The 21,398-nt window shown below is 39.5% G+C and overlaps 2 protein-coding genes across 2 annotated transcripts; both read left to right on the plus strand.

The window, feature by feature from the left end:
• Positions 1–485: 485 nt before the first annotated feature.
• Positions 486–8,018, plus strand: lcat (lecithin-cholesterol acyltransferase). Its single transcript, XM_053320048.1, has 7 exons — positions 486–886; positions 3,339–3,495; positions 3,842–3,957; positions 4,132–4,227; positions 5,431–5,655; positions 5,737–5,932; positions 6,849–8,018. The coding sequence occupies exons 1-7, from the start codon at positions 736–738 to the stop codon at positions 7,210–7,212; spliced, it is 1,305 nt and encodes a 434-aa protein (XP_053176023.1). The 5' UTR covers positions 486–735; the 3' UTR covers positions 7,213–8,018.
• Positions 8,019–8,109: 91 nt separating this feature from the next.
• pla2g15 (phospholipase A2, group XV) lies at positions 8,110–20,717 on the plus strand. Its single transcript, XM_053320050.1, has 7 exons — positions 8,110–8,430; positions 12,283–12,439; positions 14,336–14,454; positions 14,642–14,740; positions 15,252–15,476; positions 17,836–17,948; positions 18,755–20,717. Exons 1-7 carry the CDS (start codon positions 8,280–8,282, stop codon positions 19,154–19,156), a joined length of 1,266 nt encoding a protein of 421 aa, XP_053176025.1. The 5' UTR covers positions 8,110–8,279; the 3' UTR covers positions 19,157–20,717.
• The last annotated feature ends 681 nt before the right edge of the window (positions 20,718–21,398 follow it).

Raw genomic sequence — 21,398 nt, forward strand, 5'->3', positions numbered from 1 at the left:
CTATCCCACTCAATTATCACCTTCCTGACCATGTCAACAAAAACTGAACATGTATTAACTTAATAAAATTAGAATTTAAAGCAGAGCTGTTGTATTGGATTTAATTAGATTGCACATGTTTGCCTAATAGAGAGGCCAGTGAGTATTTAAATCTATAAAAGGGGAAACTTCAGCTTTTATTACAGGGCCAACTATTTTTGTTCGGAGACCTGATTTGGACCGCAGGCCACACTTTTCCTACCACTTCCATAGACCTAATGCCAATTTAAAGCGACCATAACCAGAAAGGTAAGATACATAAAGGGGTGCTGGATATTTGACTATTTGTTTATTTGTCAATAAAATTGCACAAAAAGGCCTGAATAGTGTCCTCTTGTCAGTCCCCGCATGGTCAATCATTTACATTCTTTTGTGTCAATAAATACGTGTAATTTGTAAGAATCAATAGGGCAAACTACAAGTTTTGGCTATTTGTCCATGTGCCTGCTTGTGTGCGATCATCACTGTAAACCAGGAGGCTTCAGTCACACTAATAGGCCGAGCTTGTTAAGTTAGGTGTTATTCTCTTCGACTGGATTGATTGAAGAGTTTTTCCACTGGGACAGGTAATATAACACACTGTGGTCTGACCTGACGTGTTTTCTTGTGGCCGGCCCGCCTCTGCCTCCGCCTCCAGTAGCTCTCAGAGAGAGAGACGCAGCGCTGTCGGACAGCACAGCTGGCTGAGAGAGAAAGATGGGATCCACGGGACGCTTCTGCTCGGTGCTGCTGGTTGCCTTTCTACTGGGGCTTCATCACTCCTCAGGTTTCTGGATCGTCAACGTCGTCTTCCCTCCCGATGCCAAAAACAAAGTACCAAGTAACAGCACTCCACCACTCATTATAGGTAAGAGTTTTTGCATGTTCATAATCTAAAACCTGCATGATAACGGACCAGGAAAAGTTTTGGAGCACTGAAAACTCTAAGCTTAAGGTATTTTCTCTGGTTTGTCCAATTTTAAGGGACAATCTAGACTATTTGGGAATATACTCAAGTAGAATATTAACTGACAAGGGGCTTAAGCTTATTTTCTCATCTTGAGGCCCTGTGTTGAAAAGGGCTTAAAGTTTAAGACCACTTGTTATTTCAGTGTTGCACTTACTTGTTGTTTATTCCTGAAATCATTTGCTTTTAATCAATTAAACCTTCAGCCAAAAACTGCACATGACAGATAGTGGATGAAACAAGATGTAATGAAGGGCAGTAGATACAACAGACATCTGTCTATCTGGATGTGTGTTTGTGCATTGATGTCCAGGTTATCAGTGAGGTTGCACACCGTACTCTGCACATTTGACCCTGAAATTTACTGTCTGTGTGTCTGTTCCTCTGAAAAGTCATGCTATGACCGAAATAGATAACAGGGCACGAAAGGCCAAAACATGATCCAGTGGTCATTTTGTGCTGTGCTGGCCCTGCTCAGTTGTATTATTGCCTGTTACACTGTTGAAGGCATTCACTGACAAGAATTTGGCCCCTGACCCATTTTGGGTAAGGTGTAGTCTGTCCCTCTCTCATGATTCTACCTTAATTTTATTAATTGCCAGTCCAATAAGAGGCCATTAGGTCACTTCCTGCTGCCACAATGGTGACTGAAAATAGAGCAAGTGAGACTTAACCAGACTTACTCAATGATACTTACGTGTCCTTCTACTTTCTTTAATTACAAGGTCTTCTAATAGTGTGGTTTTATTGTTTTATAATTCTGTACATTATAGACCATCTAACAAGTAAACAGCTCATTGACTTTAAAATGTACTTTAATAAACACTAGAAAGGTTTTCCATGTATAACTGATACCAATGTATTGTGATCTGACTGATGACTGATGGTAATGTTGTTTATATTATACACATTTTATCATTGTAAATATTAAAATCTACAGATAATATACAACAACCCTCAAAATACTACATACAGTAATATAAAATGATCAAAGCACCTGTAACACCAAGAGACAGTGAAATAATGCATCACTCCCCCTATTTGTTATATAGTGTATTGAAACTATTTACATTACCATCTGATGCTCAGTCGGTGCTGCCGTCTACATCTGTGGGTCATCCTCTATAGTGGTCACTATGTTTGACACTGACTTTAATATACAAAGGTTACAGTTAGTCATTCATATCAGTCAGCTTGTGTTCACTGACATCATTAGACTTTGAAGTTTCACTTGTTTAAAGACTACAGGTCATTTTTTCTTCCCACTGCTTATGACTCACTGTTTGCAGTCAAAAGGTCATCGTCCGAATCTAAACACACATGGTCTACTGTAGAGGAGCCTCCCAGTGAACAGCAGTCAATTAAGTTTTGGTTTCTGGTCTATATAGTTATTGTGACAACACGTACGACAAAAACACAATAGAGGACAGTTTGGACAAAGTTGAGGTGTATGTCTTAATTCGTCGATATCACCTGGACTGTTTCTCCATGTCCGGGAAGTTGAGAAATCACCTGCCAATATTTGACGGAGCACAGATAAAACCTGTTGGGTCAAAATAAACAATTTACAACACAGTTGGACATATTGTAATGTCACACATTCTGCAAGATGTTGTAAAAAAATGCAGTATAGCAACTAACTGACACAAAATTTCTCTTAGCAGATATGATGATGAATATTGACCAAAATCTTCAGCTGCTGTTATGAAAGGAAGGAGTGTTTTGGTTGCAGAGCTGGTCCAAGTATATTTTGTTGGTCTTTCCCATTAAATCATTCCCAACACAGTCTCTTTCTTACAGAGGGTGCAAACTGTGAAAAACAGACCCGGATAAAGCTGCACCAACCAATGATTTATGTTAACAACAAATCAAATGACTATGTGTAACTTGAAACTCTGCAGTTCCCCCTCAGCATATGGAGGTTTTTAGTACCTTTCACCTCTTTCCAGCTGCAGCAGGCAGCTGTTTTTGACAGTTAAAGAGCCAGATACTATTCTAGGAATTAGCCAGAGGAATGAATCTAAATGAATGCTAATGTTACACCATGTCTGCTGGATGTGTACAGATGCAAATATAACATGTGCACCATATCAACTTTACAAGGTTGATTGTATTTCAGTATTTGCATTACAGCTGATTTCACTACCTCAAGTGGCCCAAGACATCAATAAATGCAGCTTTAAATATGTACAGAGGGCTTCATATTTTTTATTGGCTTGTTTTGAGGGACCCTCGTGGCCTATGTAGCCCACTTAATACACTCATGCCTTAGCTCCGTTAACCTGTTATTGGTTATAATCATTGACTGAGAGTATTATTTAACCTCCCATTCCTTATCCCTTTGGGTGTCCAGTACCAGGTAACTTGGGGAACCGTCTGGAGGCTAAGCTAGACAAGCCGACACTGGTCCACTGGATGTGCTACAAGAGAACTAAGCACTGGTTCCCCTTGTGGATTGACCTCAACATGTTCATGCCTATAGGTGTAGACTGCTGGATTGACAACATCAGGTAACAATGACTGACCCTTCATGTCTGTACTACCTTGAGACATACAGTTGATTATGTCATGTTTCCTCAGTGTTTTTCCAGCTGTATTTGGAAGTGGAACATCTTGATTGTCATATTTACACTTTGCAATCTCCCCTCAGATTTTAAGATTACTACTCATAATGAAGAATCCAGGATTTTGTTATTCTGCTGCACTGAATCTCTTAGTCTGGTCTAAGAAGTTGTTACAGCATCTAACAGTTACATTGGGAGAACCAAAATATTTTTGTGCTATTCCAGGTGTTATAAGAGTCACATTGTGTTCATGTTTTCGCTCAACTAGACTGACATGAATGTGCGTGTCCAGACTTGTTTACAACAGGACGACTCGGCGGTCTTCCAACTCACCAGGGGTGCAGGTTCGGGTGCCAGGATTTGGGCAGACCTATCCCATTGAGTTCCTTGACCATAACAAACTGGCTGGTGAGAGAAACGGATTTTCTCATGCATTACATGACACTAGTTTGTTTTTATGAAAAAGATTAACAGTTCCGTTCCAGCATTAAATATCTTTGAAATTTGTAGCCTAATAACTTTGTACCAAGCTAGTTTAGACTGTGATCTGTTATAAATGGAATCTTCTGCTGTGTTTTACAGGTTATTTTTACACTATGGTGCAACATTTAGTCAATGTAGGCTACATTCGTAATGAGACAGTCCGAGGGGCACCATACGACTGGAGATTAACTCCGAGTAAGTAGCAAAAATACACATGCACCGTCATACACACACACACACACACACACACACACACACACACACACACACACACACACTATAACTGTTTGCTCATACAATATATCTAGCACATAGCTGTAACACAACTCAACAGTGGAAAATGAGCAGTTTATCTTGAGAGAATATGGAAATGAAAAGGTTTGATACTGTGCACATGTTCCTGAGAGTGAACAGTATACCAGACAGGAAAAGGAGCCTTCAGACCAACTCAGCTTGACTTTTTAAATAATAATGTCCCATGGTGTGTGGGCTGTTTCCTTGATGAGACAAACAATCAAATTAAATCAAAAACCACAAGAGAAACTGAAAAACTGTGTGATTTCTAAAGGCCTTTTATACAAAACTGATCCACTAATCAGTATATTTACATTAAAGCTGCATTAATTGGCTTTATTTGGCCATTTGGGGGCAGCAGAGCAACCTATAAACACATGATTAACCAAAATATTATCAAATAAAGTACTGATAATTATGGCAAATATGTTAGCAAACACTCACCTACTTACACTTTAGCATTTACACATGGAACAAAATGAGCATGTTTGTGTTCATTTGGAGTGTTTCTGACCATCAGCCAGATGTAAGTCCAATACTATCTCTAGCTCTGTTTTTAGTCTGCACCAACTCATAAAGGGAAACATCTGGCTCCTTACCAACAAGTAAAAAGGTAGTGTATGATAGGTTTATCTGAGCCTTTTTTCTTTAAAACAAAAGCATGCTACGGCTGAGATTGAGGCTGTAAAATAAAAACAATGAGCTGAAAGATGCTGAAACTGATTTTTTTGGTATTACATAAGTCAGACATTTAGCAACTAATTGGTGAAAAAAAAGTAAAAAATCTAGCAGCTAGAGACCAAGACAGAGCTAAAAAGAGAGTGAATATAGGACTTGCATTCTACAGATGGACAGAAACACAACTCCAAGTCATTGCTAATGTTGCGTTCATCTCATTTGTTCTGATACAGCCAGGCCAAACGCTGTATCATTATTTATACAGATGATGACAATGAGGATCATGATTAATGATAAAGTTAATTACACATACACACACACACACACACACACACACACACACACACACACACACACACACACACACACACACACACACACAAATGCAGATTTTGTGTCCTGACTTCACTCTCCCTCATCCAACAGATGAGAATGAAGAGTATCTCATCAGATTGCAGGAGCTGGTGGAACAGATGTATGATCAGTACCAGCAACCTGTTTTCCTGCTGGGACACAGCATGGGCTGCCACTACGTCCTCTACTTCCTCAACCACCAGCCTCAGGCCTGGAAGGACAAGTACATCAGGGGCTTCATTTCCCTGGCAGCGCCATGGGGGGGCGCTGTTAAAGCAATGAGAGTCATGGCATCAGGTGATGGCAAAGTACTTAGAATGGAATACAGTACAGTACAATACAGCAGAAGAGGTTAGTAACTGGATATTGCTTTTCTAGGTGAAAATGACGGCATCCCAATGATTTCCAATATCAAGATCCGTGAGGAGCAGAGGATGACAACAACTAATCCCTGGATGGTGCCATCTCAGGAGAACTGGCCGAAGGACCACGTCTTCATCTCCACGCCAACTGTCAACTACACTAACCAGGACTACCAGCGCTTCTTTACAGACATCAATTTTGAGGACGGCTGGTAACTAAGAACCCTAAAGGACAGGTTCATCATTTTTCAAGTCTGTCTTAAACAATCAGGTGCCCAAATAAACAGGTTTTGCTTGCTGTAATTATTCCTCCTGTTCATACTGACCATTAGAAGATCCCCTCATAATACACTTACAGTGTAAGCAGTGGGGGAAGTTTCTTTATGTTTCGGTGTATTCTGATTGGTTTGTCGGCTATCACACTGTGAGAATTTGGTTTTAAATTTCTGACATTGGCTATCTTTGCTCACCAAAGGACGCTGTTTTGTACCGATGACCAAATATTTTACCATTCTCTCACGATTGTCAGCTTTCGTCTCAAACACCCCACAATCTCACAGCAGAAAGTAGCTTCAAGACAGACTTGAACATTTTAAACCTCTTCTTTAATGGTATCGCTCAAGATTAAGTTTAACAAGACAAAAGCACAAAAACTTGCATCTTCAGCTTTTTCTTGCCCAACTCATTTTCAGATGATCATTGTAAGAGTCCTTCTTACTGAGTCAAATATCAGTGCTTTTTGAGTTCTGCAGAATTGTAGTATATAGTACAGTGGTTGTACAGTAGTAGTACTGTAGTAGTACTGCACAGTAGTAGTACAGAAGCAGTGATAATCTATGATCAGTTTTACCTCTTACAGTACAAACAGAAACCAGGTCAGCTATGTAAATGAGTGCTGTAGGCGCAGATAAGTGTGCAGTGTCTACATAATTTCATTGCAGTTGTAGACATGTTCTTAGAAAGAATAACAGTTTTAAAGCCCTATGTATGGAATTTTTCTGATGTATTTTTGTTCATAGAAAGATGAGAAAATCTGGACATGTCTTTTCAGCACCACACTGGGCTTTAAAGTCTTGGTCCCAGTACCAATCCAATTTCATAAACCCATTGCCCTTTTGTTGGTTTCAGGCACATGTGGGAAGACACCAAGAATCTGACCGGTGATCTCCAACCGCCTGGTGTTGAGGTGTGGTGTATGTATGGAGTAGGACTGCCAACTGTGGTAACGTACATTTACGATGAGGAGTATCCTAATGCAGACCCAGTGGATTACGTTTACGCCGATGGGGATGACACAGTGGACAGCCATAGCATGGGTCTTTGCAAACGTTGGTCGGGGCAGCAGGAGCAGCCCGTCCATGTAACAGAGTTCAGAGGGTTGCCCCACTTGGATATCGTGTTCCACGAAAAGGTGCTCAACCAAATCCAAGACATCATGGAGGGCAAATCAGAAATGCCCGAAGAGATCGATGTCAGGTCTTATAAAAAATAGCAGACAATAGCATTTAAACGTTTAAGAAACTAAAAAACACAGAGTGCTGGATTTTTACATAGTTGACTTTTGAGTCTGTTCAAGTGTCAAGCAGAAAACTGCACATATGTAGCTTCAACAGGTGAAACCCAGGGTTTAGTCCAGCTTTAACCAGCACTCACAGCTCTAATAAGTGCGACAGCTCCAACCCAATCTGGACTAGCAAGTTATCTAACCCTGACCCTCCAGCCCATAAACATGACGGTCTTATCTGAAGTAAAGGCTGAACTATGGATTTGACCCTGATCTGTTGTTTTCTGATTTTGAGCAGAGAGTTTTGTAATATGTCAGTGTTTTGATGCATCTACCTTATATTTGATGGTGACGATAATGATAATGATGGGATGTATGGTGTTCATGGTGTTCATACTAATAAAAGTAATTACATACTAATAGGAATTCTAATAATCAATGTATTGTTTTATCAAGGAAACATACATATACACCAATCCCACAAGACATATTTCATTTTGGGTGTGTGACTGTAATCAATACTTCAGATAAATTATAAGAACCTCATCAGCAGGCTGTTTTTACTGTGTATGGTGTCAGTATAATATTTCTATTCAGATTTCAAATATTTTTAGATAGCCTATCTGTATAAAATCGTGTTCACCATTTGTTATATTCTTAGAGCACATACAGTATAGCTACTGTAGCTGCTATGCACATGAAAACTGATAATAAGGAATGATGAGGATATTTATACTGTAGTGCCAAATTGATGGGAATGTTTCCACTAAAATAAAGTTTCCTATATCACAAAAGAGTCACGTGTGTCATGTGATTAGATTAGATCGAGTACAAATATCTCTTTGAGGTCGATGACTTCAGACTGCTGGCTGAAATCGGGTGGATTGCTCTGTGATCTGTTGTGGAGTCTCGTGATCGTCATCTTCTTGCTCGCTTATCATCGTCAACACACGTTTGGTGAACTAGTCAAAGATAACAACACAGGAAAACACCGCTGCAGGTCTTCGCACACCGACCAGGCAACGATGCCCGTGTGGCTATGAGACATCAGGAGCATGGCGGGTTGGCAACGGATAACCGCCCGCTCCTCGCTGCTGCCAGTCGGCTTGTTGTTGTTGCTGTTGGCGGTAAGGAGCGACGGGAAACCTCTGGAGAAATGCGGCGGCGACAAGTCCTGTCAGCCCCAAAGACCCCCCGTGGTCCTCAGTAAGTGTTCCTCACTTGTTTTACCTTGTTGATCATTTTTCTTCGCCTTCGCATCTGTTGCAAAATAATTGCGCAACTTCTCGCTTCAGCTCATCCACAGCTAGCCTCATCCTACCAAACTCCGTTGACAATTTGACCAATTTATCTAACTTTTGTTTATTGCTGACGTCCTGTTAAAGCTCAAAATAACATTCAATGTTTTTATAACGGCTGCTCTGTCAGTTCTTAATTCGGCACACACATATTCATCTAATTTGATTGTGATTCGATTATATTATTACTTTTGTACGTTTGGCCTGTCAGTCCTGTTTTCTTCCCACCACCAAAACACCCTGCAGTTCGGCGCAGACAGTACTGTGCACCGGGCTGTCCACATGACCACATCTGTTGCGACTCTTGTACTTATATGTACTTTTACTTTCGGCGTTATATTTGTTCCATATTGAAAAACAGTCAATTAGTCCTGAAAATGTGTCATATTGTATCGTCGGTTCCGAGCAATCATTGTCGCTTTAAACAGGGCGACCGTACACTGCTAAATTCAGTAGGCTATATTATCAAGAAAAGAAAGCATATATTGATTTTTAACATGTGTTTGCCACATTAAGTGCACATCTGAACAGTGTGTGTATAGACATGCTGGTTGTTTTTCTACTGAATGGGTGCAGTGTGTTTACAGCAACCTGATCATATGACAGTGACTCTCAGCATTGCAGGCAATTAAGTTGTTATGATACTGAGAAAGTATTTCCTGCTATACGCTCAATAACAGAACACCTAGTGCTAGACGATATGGACGGAATCAAATATCACGATATGTAGATGCCTACATTTCGATATTGTGACAATATTGTAGGATGTCTATTAGTGCTTTCATAAAAATATTTACAGAATTCGTTTTTTTATAAATAATCATCAGTAATGTATACTGTATACAAAGTGAGTAAATGTAAATAGAACAGCTACAACAGTCAGTAAATTTGGTAAGTTCAGACATCACTCTACTGTGATACACTCTCTAAAACCAGGAAAAGACAACACCATATCACTACATTACAATCTCATATCACCATAGTTTCATATCATGACATAGATATATTGCTCTGCCCTACTTCATATTTATGTGTAATTCAATTTAAGTCATATAAATAATCTTGTGATTCCTTCTCTACTTCTTCCACTCCTGCATTGATTTAAAGGGTCTTTGCTTTGCAGGTATCTTATCTTGTGTTTGGTCACGGTACAACCACAGCCTCTGTATGTCTACATGACTGGGTGATAAGTCTGTGTTACTGAACCACAGTAATCAACTGGTGTTTGTGTGGGCATATGCTTTAACAGCTAGTGTGTCAGCATGTGCTTACACCTGTGCACATGTTCAAACATAGCTCCAGGTAATACTCTAAATCCAAAGTGTTATCCGTATAATGTTTTTTTTTAAAGATAAGAAAAATCCTTGAACATGTAGCCAGTCGTCTCTAGGCTTATATGGAATTAAAGGTAAATAACTCTGTCCCAGCCCATAATGGCAGTCTGTGTAGTGCCTACTCTCCAATCTCACCCCCCGCCCCCCCTTGCATTATTATGATATGATATTAGCAGCTAAGAGGCTATTTGTGTCACATTGGCTAAGCAAGTAGTTGCCTCCATTCCTCACTGTCCCCCCCTTGCATTATTATGCTATTATATTATCATTATATCAGTGGTATAAAATGATCTTCAAATGACAATATTGTTTATCACGATTGTTTCTGAGACGATATATTGTCCAACAAAAGTAGTTATCGTGACAGGCCTAGTTATCTCTTTCACAGTACGTGTTTTGGTAATTGTTCTCCTAAAAAGAAACACATTTGCCACTGTTGCGCCCTTGCAAGATATTGTCTCTTTCTGCACAAAATTAAGGTGATTTGTCTCTTCAAAATTCTTACTCACCAGCATAATGCTATTGTTACAAACTCCAAGTCCCCACAGATTGAATAACACTGTGAAAGATACTGGACTGGTGTTATAACACACAAATCAATGAAGGCTCTGAAAGAGATATAGTGTGTGCCTCACACTCACTGTGCATCCTGTGATATCATTTTTACAGTGACGACAAACTGCTATAGAACTGACACTGAAACTCATTCAGAATTCGTTTTTTTATAAATAATCATCAGTAATGTATACTGTATACAAAGTGAGTAAATGTAAATAGAACAGCTACAACAGTCAGTAAATTTGGTAAGTTCAGACATCACTCTACTGTGATACACTCTCTAAAACCAGGAAAAGACAACACCATATCACTACATTACAATCTCATATCACCATAGTCTCATATCATGACATAGATATATTGCTCTGCCCTACTTCATATTTATGTGTAATTCAATTTAAGTCATATAAATAATCTTGTGATTCCTTCTCTACTTCTTCCACTCCTGCATTGATTTAAAGGGTCTTTGCTTTGCAGGTATCTTATCTTGTGTTTGGTCACGGTACAACCACAGCCTCTGTATGTCTACATGACTGGGTGATAAGAGTCTGTGTTACTGAACCACAGTAATCAACTGGTGTTTGTGTGGGCATATGCTTTAACAGCTAGTGTGTCAGCATGTGCTTACACCTGTGCACATGTTCAAACATAGCTCCAGGTAATACTCTAAATCCAAAGTGTTATCCGTATAATGTTTTTTTTTAAAGATAAGAAAAATCCTTGAACATGTAGCCAGTCGTCTCTAGGCTTATATGGAATTAAAGGTAAATAACTCTGTCCCAGCCCATAATGGCAGTCTGTGTAGTGCCTACTCTCCAATCTCACCCCCCGCCCCCCCTTGCATTATTATGATATGATATTAGCAGCTAAGAGGCTATTTGTGTCACATTGGCTAAGCAAGTAGTTGCCTCCATTCCTCACTGTCCCCCCCTTGCATTATTATGCTATTATATTATCATTATATCAGTGGTATAAAATGATCTTCAAATGACAATATTGTTTATCACGATTGTTTCTGAGACGATATATTGTCCAACAAAAGTAGTTATCGTGACAGGCCTAGTTATCTCTTTCACAGTACGTGTTTTGGTAATTGTTCTCCTAAAAAGAAACACATTTGCCACTGTTGCGCCCTTGCAAGATATTGTCTCTTTCTGCACAAAATTAAGGTGATTTGTCTCTTCAAAATTCTTACTCACCAGCATAATGCTATTGTTACAAACTCCAAGTCCCCACAGATTGAATAACACTGTGAAAGATACTGGACTGGTGTTATAACACACAAATCAATGAAGGCTCTGAAAGAGATATAGTGTGTGCCTCACACTCACTGTGCATCCTGTGATATCATTTTTACAGTGACGACAAACTGCTATAGAACTGACACTGAAACTCATCCCTACAATCGGCTGCCGCAAACGGTAGAACACTGTAGCTGTAAGAAACAGCATGTGGAGTTGTGTCACACAGAGGCAACCAGAAGGGCCTGTAAATATTTTAGAACAGGACAGAATGTTAAACTAATAACTGAAGAATTTCTAGTCTTATTTTAACAGGAGCAGTCAGACGTAATTGAGTATTACAGGGTCCAAAATAGTGTTGTCACTTGTTCATGTGTAATCATGATATATATAGTAAATTTTGTGAAATATGAATAAACTGTATTAAAATCGAATATTTCATTAGTTTCACAATTTCCACCAAATTGCTGTGCATGGAATATTCTTCTAACATGTGAGCAGATTTTGGTTGAGTGCACTGTTTCTTAAGTGTTGGTTAATAACTATTTATGTCATATTGGGCAAAAAACCCCCAGTATAGCTTTTTTGTCAGTGATGTTGCTGATGTACTCTCTTTGCTCGTTGCAGTTCCGGGGGACCTGGGAAACCAGTTGGAGGCGAAGCTGGATAAGCCCAGTGTGGTGCATTACATCTGTTACAAGAAGACCGACACCTTCTTCACTCTATGGCTCAACCTGGAGCTGCTGGTGCCTGTAGCCATAGACTGCTGGATAGACAACATAAGGTATAATGTGGGCGTTACTTCGTCACATTTGTGTGGGTCTATCTCATTACACTGAGCAATCAGTTGGGTCATCTACTGAATATCTATCAATCAGTAATGAATTTATCCTTCTCTGTCAACACTCAAGATGAGTTTTCTCTCAATGTGAAAGGCTGCCAGTTTTGGATGGACTGTCAGAAAATTTGGTACAAACATACATGGTGCCCAGATTATGAATCCACATGACTTTGGTCAGCATCAGCTTCAACTATACTTTGTGTTTACTGATAATTAGCAAATGTTTTCCTGCTAACAGCCTTTTAGGATTTTTTTTAACATTTAGCTCATAGTACAGCGTCACAAAGCCACTGGCATATCTGTCTTGTTCTGTAGTAAAAGGCAACCACATAGGTCAAAAAACAGACTGTGGTGCAAATTCCAAAACTGAACCCTGAGGTGGCATCAGTAGGATGAGAGAGTAGGTAGATGAGTTCAATGACCTGGTTGACTTTCTGGGAAAAGTTATCAACCTACACTGAACAAACTGACCTTTGAAACGGACACTGATCAACAAGGTGAGGAAGGAGACAGAGAGATACTTTATGTCTCCATCAGTCAATCAACAAAAAAGACTTGTTTGTCAGATATTGAGTGAGCCTGTTTTAGTGCATTTCAGCACTTTTTCTCTATTGAACAGTTGTTTAAATAGTAGAAAACAATGAAAGAATACCACTATGAACAAATAAGCTTGGTATCCAGAAGGGTACAAATGGGCAATAATTATCACAAAATGTACATGTTGAAATATCCTGCAGTGCTGTTTTTTTTATCAAAATGTTTCTTGAATAACATCTTACTATTTATCTTGAATATCTTGTTATGTTAATTTAAAATAAAGGCACACAAGTAAAGAGTGGAAACACTCATCAACGGTCGCATAACTCATCATATGACTCAGTACATTTTTATTTAACCACAAGTGATCTTTCAAAGCTGAGGAGTCACCTTTACCAGGGTTTAACTATTACATGAAAGCTGTCAAAATTGAAGCTTTAAGGCAGATTTACAGGATTTGAAACCCTAACCCTGCTTAAGAATCAGTTATCAACATTAAGCTAGACTATGTAACTTTAAATCAACAAACTGAGCAACTGTGTGATCTATTGCATCTGGATACATCTTTTAATGATAAGAGGAAGGATGTGTTAATGTCTTATTTCAAAAGTTTCAAAGTTTTAAGAGCGTGTTGCTCAAACCACAGCTGTGGATAAATGTTACATCATCTTTAGGAAACCACAGTAAGTGAGTAATCAGGCTTTTTTCGAAACATCAGCAATCAACTCAAGTTAAAGGACTGATTAGACTTGAGTAAGCTGAAAGGCAGAAGGACTAAAGGTTTGAGGGTGGGACATTAAAGTGATGCCATGTTCATACACGTTTAGGCCAATCAAGCTAGATGGGTTTAAAGCGAAATCAAAACTGTCTGAGTCACTAATAAACAGGTTTAATGAAATACATTGTAGTTGAGGAAGGAGTGAAGTAAAGAGTTTTAACCCTCATTAGTTAACATATGAATAATACATGCTGATTAGAAATAAGAATAGAAAATGAAATCCAGTGATCTAGAAACCAGAGTGTCCTCGTGGTTTGAAAAAATGTCCTGCAGATGTTCACTTCTGCTTGACAAACCCAGACATCTTTCTCACATCTGCATAGGGATTTTTATACAAACCAGACTTAGAAAAGTTGTTGTCACACGAGACGAGTGAAGTGGTGGAACAGGAGTGATTTTAAAATGGGAAGTGTTCCTTGTGGTAGGATGTATTTGTGCTTGTGTGGTTCACCGCAGGAGCAGAAGTCACGTTGGTCAAATGATCCTTGTGACGGTTCGTGTGTGTGTGTGTGTGTTTTTTGCAGGCTGATCTACAACAGGACCACACACTCCACCTCGTCCCCCCCGGGTGTGGAAGTCCGTGTCCCCGGGTTCGGACAGACGTATCCAGTGGAGTATCTAGACCCAAGCAAACGTAGTGTGGGTGAGTTGAAAGGCTTAAAACCAGCCAGGTTACACACAAAGTCATGTTTCAATGCACACACAGCCCCGTAGAGAAGTGAGAAATGGCAAAAATATCCTAAGTTACTAAATTGGTCCTCATGTTTTTGCAAAGAGATTGAAACCTACAATGCTTTATTTCATCTTATGTGTTTGTGTCTGTTTTCTAGGCATGTATTTCTTTACTATAGTGCAGGCAATGGTGGAGTGGGGTTACACCAGAGATGATGATGTCAGAGGAGCTCCCTATGATTGGAGAAAAGCCCCCAGTAAGTATACACACACACACACACACACACACACACACACACACACACACACACACACACACACACACACACACACACAGCCCCAACCAACAATCATTCCCTAAGCCTTCACCCTAACACATGAATATTCAACCGTCATCTGCATAACCTTAAATACACTCTTTTTCATTCTTATGGTTTTTGTATGTATATTTTATCCAGTGATTCCAATGCTACCTCACAAACCAGATGAGCTATATAACCAGAAAAATGTTTGATATAAATATTGGAAATTTAGCTTTAGTTTTATTTTGAAAGGTGAATCACAGGCAGCAAAGTCAGAATGAATAAAGCTGTTTTTCAGCTGGCGTCCAGGCTGTATAGCACTCTTGATTACCACATCAGGAAGGAATCAAATATTAAATCTTGGAAGCTCTCCAAATAAATATAATGGAAATTCAGGGAATTACATTGGCTAGTGCAGGAAATTGGTTTACCTCATCTTCTCTCTTCTTCCTGTCTCCTCTACCAGATGAGAATAAAGAGTATTTCCTCGCGCTGCAGAAGATGATAGAGGAGATGGCAGAGAAAGCCGGCGGGCCTGTGGTGCTGATCGCTCACAGTATGGGCAACATGTACACGTTGTACTTCCTCAACCAGCAGCCACAGGCCTGGAAAGACAAATACATCAAAGCTTTCATCTGTCTGGGACCGCCGTGGGCCGGGGTGGCAAAGACCCTCCGCGTGGTCACTTCTGGTAAGAGAAGGGAACTATGTGCTATGTGTTACGATCTCTGTTGTGTAATTGCTCTGTTTCTGTGTAATACCACAAACAAAGTTACAAAATACTCCTCTCCAGTCCTGCCACACACACACACACACACACATACACACACACACACACACACACACGACTCAATAAACTTCTTCTCTTCTTATGAGCAGATTTTACACCTGAAAGTAGATCAAACTTTACTTTCAAAATGTAATAATACATTAACTTTACACTTGCTTTTTGTTTTCTTTAAATAATAAGAATAATAAGCACATTTAGTAATAATCTCTCATGACCAGACAACATCATATATATCCTTGATAACATAATATCCATGACAGTGACTCATACAAACACAGTGTAGCTCCCTTTTAATAAGAAGGTTAAAAAACAAGACAATATAAAAACCAATTAGTGAAAAAAGAAAAAGAAAAAAAATGACTAAGCTCTGTACAGCCAGCGGTAATGACCAGCTATAATATGAGATAACCAAAATACTGTCATGAATAATTCATATTGTCCTCCGTGACACAGGAATCAGTCAGACACAGTGCTCAAACACGGTGGTCCACAAGCCGTAGATATGTAGTCAATCAGCTCTAAAGTCCATGGAAAATGATACATCTTTATTTATTTTCTGTCGATACCATGCTCAGGTATAACATAACATTTTTATCAATGCTTCTCTAATTGGGAAAGCAAGAGGCTCCATACTCTGTTAAAGATCTCTTCTTTCCCACACTGTCTGTGTCTGAAATCTCTCCCTTATTCACTCATTCATCACTCCTTATGTAATAAACTTTAAATAGTTCACTCAATAGTGAGCAGCAGATCAAGATTTCAGGCACTAACTAATCATCATCATTTTGTGTCGTCACCATCAGCTGTAGAGTCACGTGATGCTAGTTTTCACATCTTTAAAATGTGAAGCATTGCATTGTGAGACATGCCATGGACATTTTTTTTGTTCCATAGTGGAATATTTGAGGGTTCTATATGGTCGAGATATTTACAGCATTCAGACACTCAAATCAAATGGTGGAAATTAAATGTAGAGCACTGTATAGTAAATAAGGAATGATTTCAGACACAGTCTATATGTCACCTGTTCCTATGAAGCAATTTTACATTTAATCCTCTCTATAACAGTGGTCATAGTGGAAGATTTCTACAACCAGTTACCAAGACTAAACCCTGGTGCTAATCTAAATAAACTTAACACTTGTTTTAAGGTCTTTATGTCATGTTAGTAGTAACCACAAAGAACAGCAGAGGGTGATGGGAATGTTATTAGTTTACAGGTAATTGGTCACAAACCAAAGTAAATTTAAGGTTTTGTCTAGCTGGTGGCACAAGACGAACAGACAAATGTATTAAATTCAACCTGAGGTGGATATAAATGTGACACATTTCTCTAGTCTATCCAGTATTTGTTGACATATTCTGTCTGGGTTGTCCGACCCAGCGGACTGACATTACCATCTCTACAGCCAATGTGCTAGCATGGCTAAAAATACCTGAAGTCAACAGACAAAGGAAAAAATGGTACCTTTTTCACAGAAGAAGAGGAAGAGGAAGTGGAGCTAGCGGAAGCCCTAAAGGCAACGTTGTTTTAAAAAGGCAAAGTTCCTGTTAAAAGACGGAACATTTTCTGGAAAGGGGAATGTTCTGTTTTCAGTAGAGCACATTTATCCCCATAAAGATATATTAGCAACATTTAAAGAAGAATTCATCCATGTAAGATTTTAATAATTAAGTGCAACAGCAACCACACTGCTACACATGCTAATGCTAGTACTTAATAATAACTGATACTCCCCCTTTAGAGGCAACCTGTTATTCAGACATTGATTTAGCATCAATCAGTTGCTAAAGTTCAGTTGGGAGTGAATATTCTGCTGAGAGCAAATTCACTAATGCAAATTAAATGTGCTTCAAAGATGCTTTTCAGCCTGTGACCCACTGCTGTTAAGTGTTAAAGTGCAGTTTGCTTGTGTCATGTTGCATCTTTACTGTAAATGATGTGATGAGAGCAACTTGTGTAATGACACCAATAACATGCAGTAAATGCTTTTATCCACTCAGCGTTCTACTACTAGATTTCCAGTTTAATCACATCCTGTATATTTGCAATTGTCTAATCTGTAACGCTGACACGGATGAAACACTACCATGAAGTTGGTCACGTTGTATGGTGTGTGTCATGTATTTCTGGTATGAAGGACGTGGTGTGTGTGGTCCTTTTTTTTTTTTTTTTTACGTGGGTACATTTGGGTACTGGCCTAGAAGTTCCCAGCTGAGTTTCAGTTCTCTGTCACAGGTTTCTTTTCTCTACCTTCAGGTGATAATAACCGCATCCCAGTGATCAGCCCGTTGAAGATTCGCTCCCAGCAGCGCACTGCTGTCTCCACCTCCTGGCTTCTCCCCTACGCCCACACCTGGCCCAAAGATAAGGTGTGTGTGTGTGTGTGTGTGTGTGTGTGTGTGTGTGTGTAAGAATGAATACCTTCCCATCTTTTTTTGTCACATTCCCTCTTTCCCTCTCCCTTTCCTTTGTCCACCTGTCTTGGCAATCTAAACATTTAATATCAGTCGTTATTAGTCTTAAACTGACCAGTTTTCAAATTGCTGCACATAATGTGAAAGGCGTCACTTGTGGTTATTATAACCAAACTCTGCTGCTCCCCTCAGCTCAACAGAGCTTTTTTTAGCTCCTGTTTAGCAAATAGTTTTGTTTTTTCTGCTCAACTCATCTCCAGCTGCAGCAGCTTTCTCTCAGCAAAAATACACCCGAAAACTTGGTGTACACTACCTGCCCAGCAACAAACAGCAAAAAGACAAAGTTGGAAGTATGTGTGGAACATAGTAGAGTTTTTTTTAGCAGATTAAAAGCCAGATCTTCCTGTTAGGTGTTGGTGGAGGAGACCAAAACAGAGCAGAAAGGAGAGTGAGCGTTGGACAAAAACATGACTCCAAATGAATACTCTTGTTGGTCTGTATCTGCTGGATGTGAAAATGAGCCACTGTTTGCTTTTTACTATCATGTTTGCCTTGGAAAATATACAAGATAACACCACCCCCAAGTGGCCAAAATTCAATGAATGAAGCTTTAAATGGAAGAAAAGTGAACCTGTAGCAGTTGCCTCCAGATATTATTTTACAAGCCAGCTGAAAGTCTCACTGAGTTGGAGAATTGCACAGAAACAGAGAAAAAAATCTTTGGAATAACTGATAATTTTTCCCCTCTCATCCAACTCCAGGTCTTGGTCCAGACACCCACCGCTAACTACACCGTGCTGGACTACAAGCGTTTCTACACAGACATCGGGTTTGAGGATGGCTGGCTGATGCGGCAGGACACGGAGCCGCTGGTGGTCGACCTCACGCCACCGGGCGTGGCCGTCCACTGCTTGTACGGCACCGGCATTCCAACGTCGGAGGGGTTCCTATACTCCGGTAAGTTCCCAGACGTGGAGCCCACAGTTCTGAACGGCGATGGGGACGGGACGGTGAACCTGGTGAGCGCCATCCAGTGCAAGCGATGGGTTGGGCAGCAGAAACAACCGGTGATGTTAAAAGAGCTTCCCGGGAACGAACACGTGACCATGCTGCTGAACTTCACTACGGTGGCTTACATCAAGAACGTGCTGTTCTCCCCGTGATGCTGGCAGAAACAAACACACACACACACACACACACACACACACACACACACACTCTCATTTGTGCACAGAGCCATAAGTAGACAGACCGGTCTCACCTGTCTCTCTGAACATTTCCCGCCAGAATGCTCCCTTGTACACGCCACACTGCTCAAGAAAAAAAGTATTGAACTTTTGTAGTAATATTACCAAATGAAAGTTTTAAATTAATTTTATACCATAGCTGTACTATAATTTCTGTTAATTAATGTCAGCTTGTTTACTGTTGAGCAAACCTAAATACAATGACTTTTATATTGGTCAAAGATTTTAATGAAACCCAAGATTTTACCTACTAAATTCACACAGTGATGATGATGATAAATCAAAAAGCAGGGATAAACTGTATGTGCCACTCTGAGTTATGAATCATAGTCAGACCTTTTTTTAATTAATGTTGTGAAAGAGACTTGTGAACTCTTGACTCTAATGTTAATTCTAAATGTTATAGCACATATTGTGTTTGTATCTTTCTATGTGCAACAGATCACATGTTTCAGTGCAGTGATATTTATAGCACCTACTTAGACTTTTAGCTAAACAACTTGCTTCCTCTTTTTCTTTCATTTGATTTTATTTGATTTCTAGTAATCTATTTTTTTTTTTCCTTTTTATTATTTGCATGCAGCCAAGCTGTAAAATTGCCTGATGGTTCAAGGACTTTATTATGTTACATCCACATTACATGAGTCGTGTGCTGAAAAGCCCGATCCATACCTGGGATACGGACGTTTGAATTTAGTCATGTTGAAGCTGCTCAACAGAGAAACCAAAACCAGTTTTCAAAAGTAAAAATTCACTCAAGGTCCACTTACTGTACTTGCTTTTTCGGGAGCTTTGAACTGCATCAAGATGAAGGAAGTTTGCTACAGGAAGACTATGAGATGTAATTGAAAGTTCCAGAAGAGGCCACTATGTAGACATTGAGGTACTAATACATTTCTTTAACACTTAACAACATTTTTAAGCTAGAAAAAAAAAAGTCTGTGTTTAAGTGTTGGAATCAATGTTACAAAGTGTTACAAAGTGTTATGCAGAGAAATGCTGCTTTGTGCGTCAACCTCTCTGGCCAGTATATATTCCTCCATCACCTCCATCCACCACTGCTCATATCTGCTCACTTTTCTCTCGTCCTGTCTGGCGTATGTTGTCGGTTCCGTGAGTATTTTTTCCTCGGGTTTGGTTTGAACCAGGTGCCTCAACAGACTGGATTTACACAGGGGACTTTGATTGCTATATGGTATGAATCTGATCTTTTCCTGGCTGTATTTTTCCTCTTTGTCATCTAGACAGTCACGAAAAGTTCAGACCGCTGTCATACAGAGGTTAAAAACCCGACTTCCTGTCCTTGTGGAAATGCAGCCGGAATCTCTCTGACCGGAGTGATTGTACTGTGCTATCCAGCCTACACTGGACCAAACCAAAATGATATGCTCTAAATGTCATATCTGCTGTGTACTATCAGTAATGTGTGTCATAAAAACATGTGTTGCCTATATAGTAAAAAATATTTCAAATATTACTTTCAGCCATTGACTTTTTTTTCTGGAGTTAACTTTTCTTTTTAAGAATGAATGGGGCAGGTGCAAGAAAATGTTTGTATTGTCTTAAATTTCTCTTACTTTTTTAGTGAGGTGGACCTGTACAAGTGTGCCACGTCAGATTCACCAAACAGTCGTAAACATGATGAATCCCAACTGTTCTAAAGAAGCGCATGTTCTTGAGATTAGTAAATTAGCGTAACTGACACCCTCAGAATACCATATAAGGTGAGGTGTCTGGCACAGTTGTAGAGAAGCTCCATTCATGGAAATGGCACCAAAGACTAAGAAGAGGAACTTGATGAGCTCTGAGGTTGAGGTCCTGTTCTCAGAAGTAGATCAACAGAAACACATTTTATTTAGTAGTGTAAATGATGGATTCAGTCACTTTGCATTGTAAAAAAGTAACTGGACAAGTCATTTTGTAGTTTCAATCATTGATATTGATATTATAAACTGGCATTATATCAAAGTTCCAATTGCCAATTTAAATGACTGATATCATGCCTACATTGTCAAATAGGGTAATGTCCCCATGATTATGGATTCTGAAGTGGAATTTATAGATTAGAAGTCAAAATGTCTTCAAATTAATGATAAGGACACAATCCATTAGTCAGGTTGCAAACAAGTGGAGCCAGGAGGAGCTTGTCTCCCCTTAT

The sequence above is a fragment of the Scomber japonicus genome, chromosome 5 (genome assembly GCF_027409825.1).
Source record: "Scomber japonicus isolate fScoJap1 chromosome 5, fScoJap1.pri, whole genome shotgun sequence".
Classification (NCBI taxonomy): domain Eukaryota; kingdom Metazoa; phylum Chordata; class Actinopteri; order Scombriformes; family Scombridae; genus Scomber; species Scomber japonicus.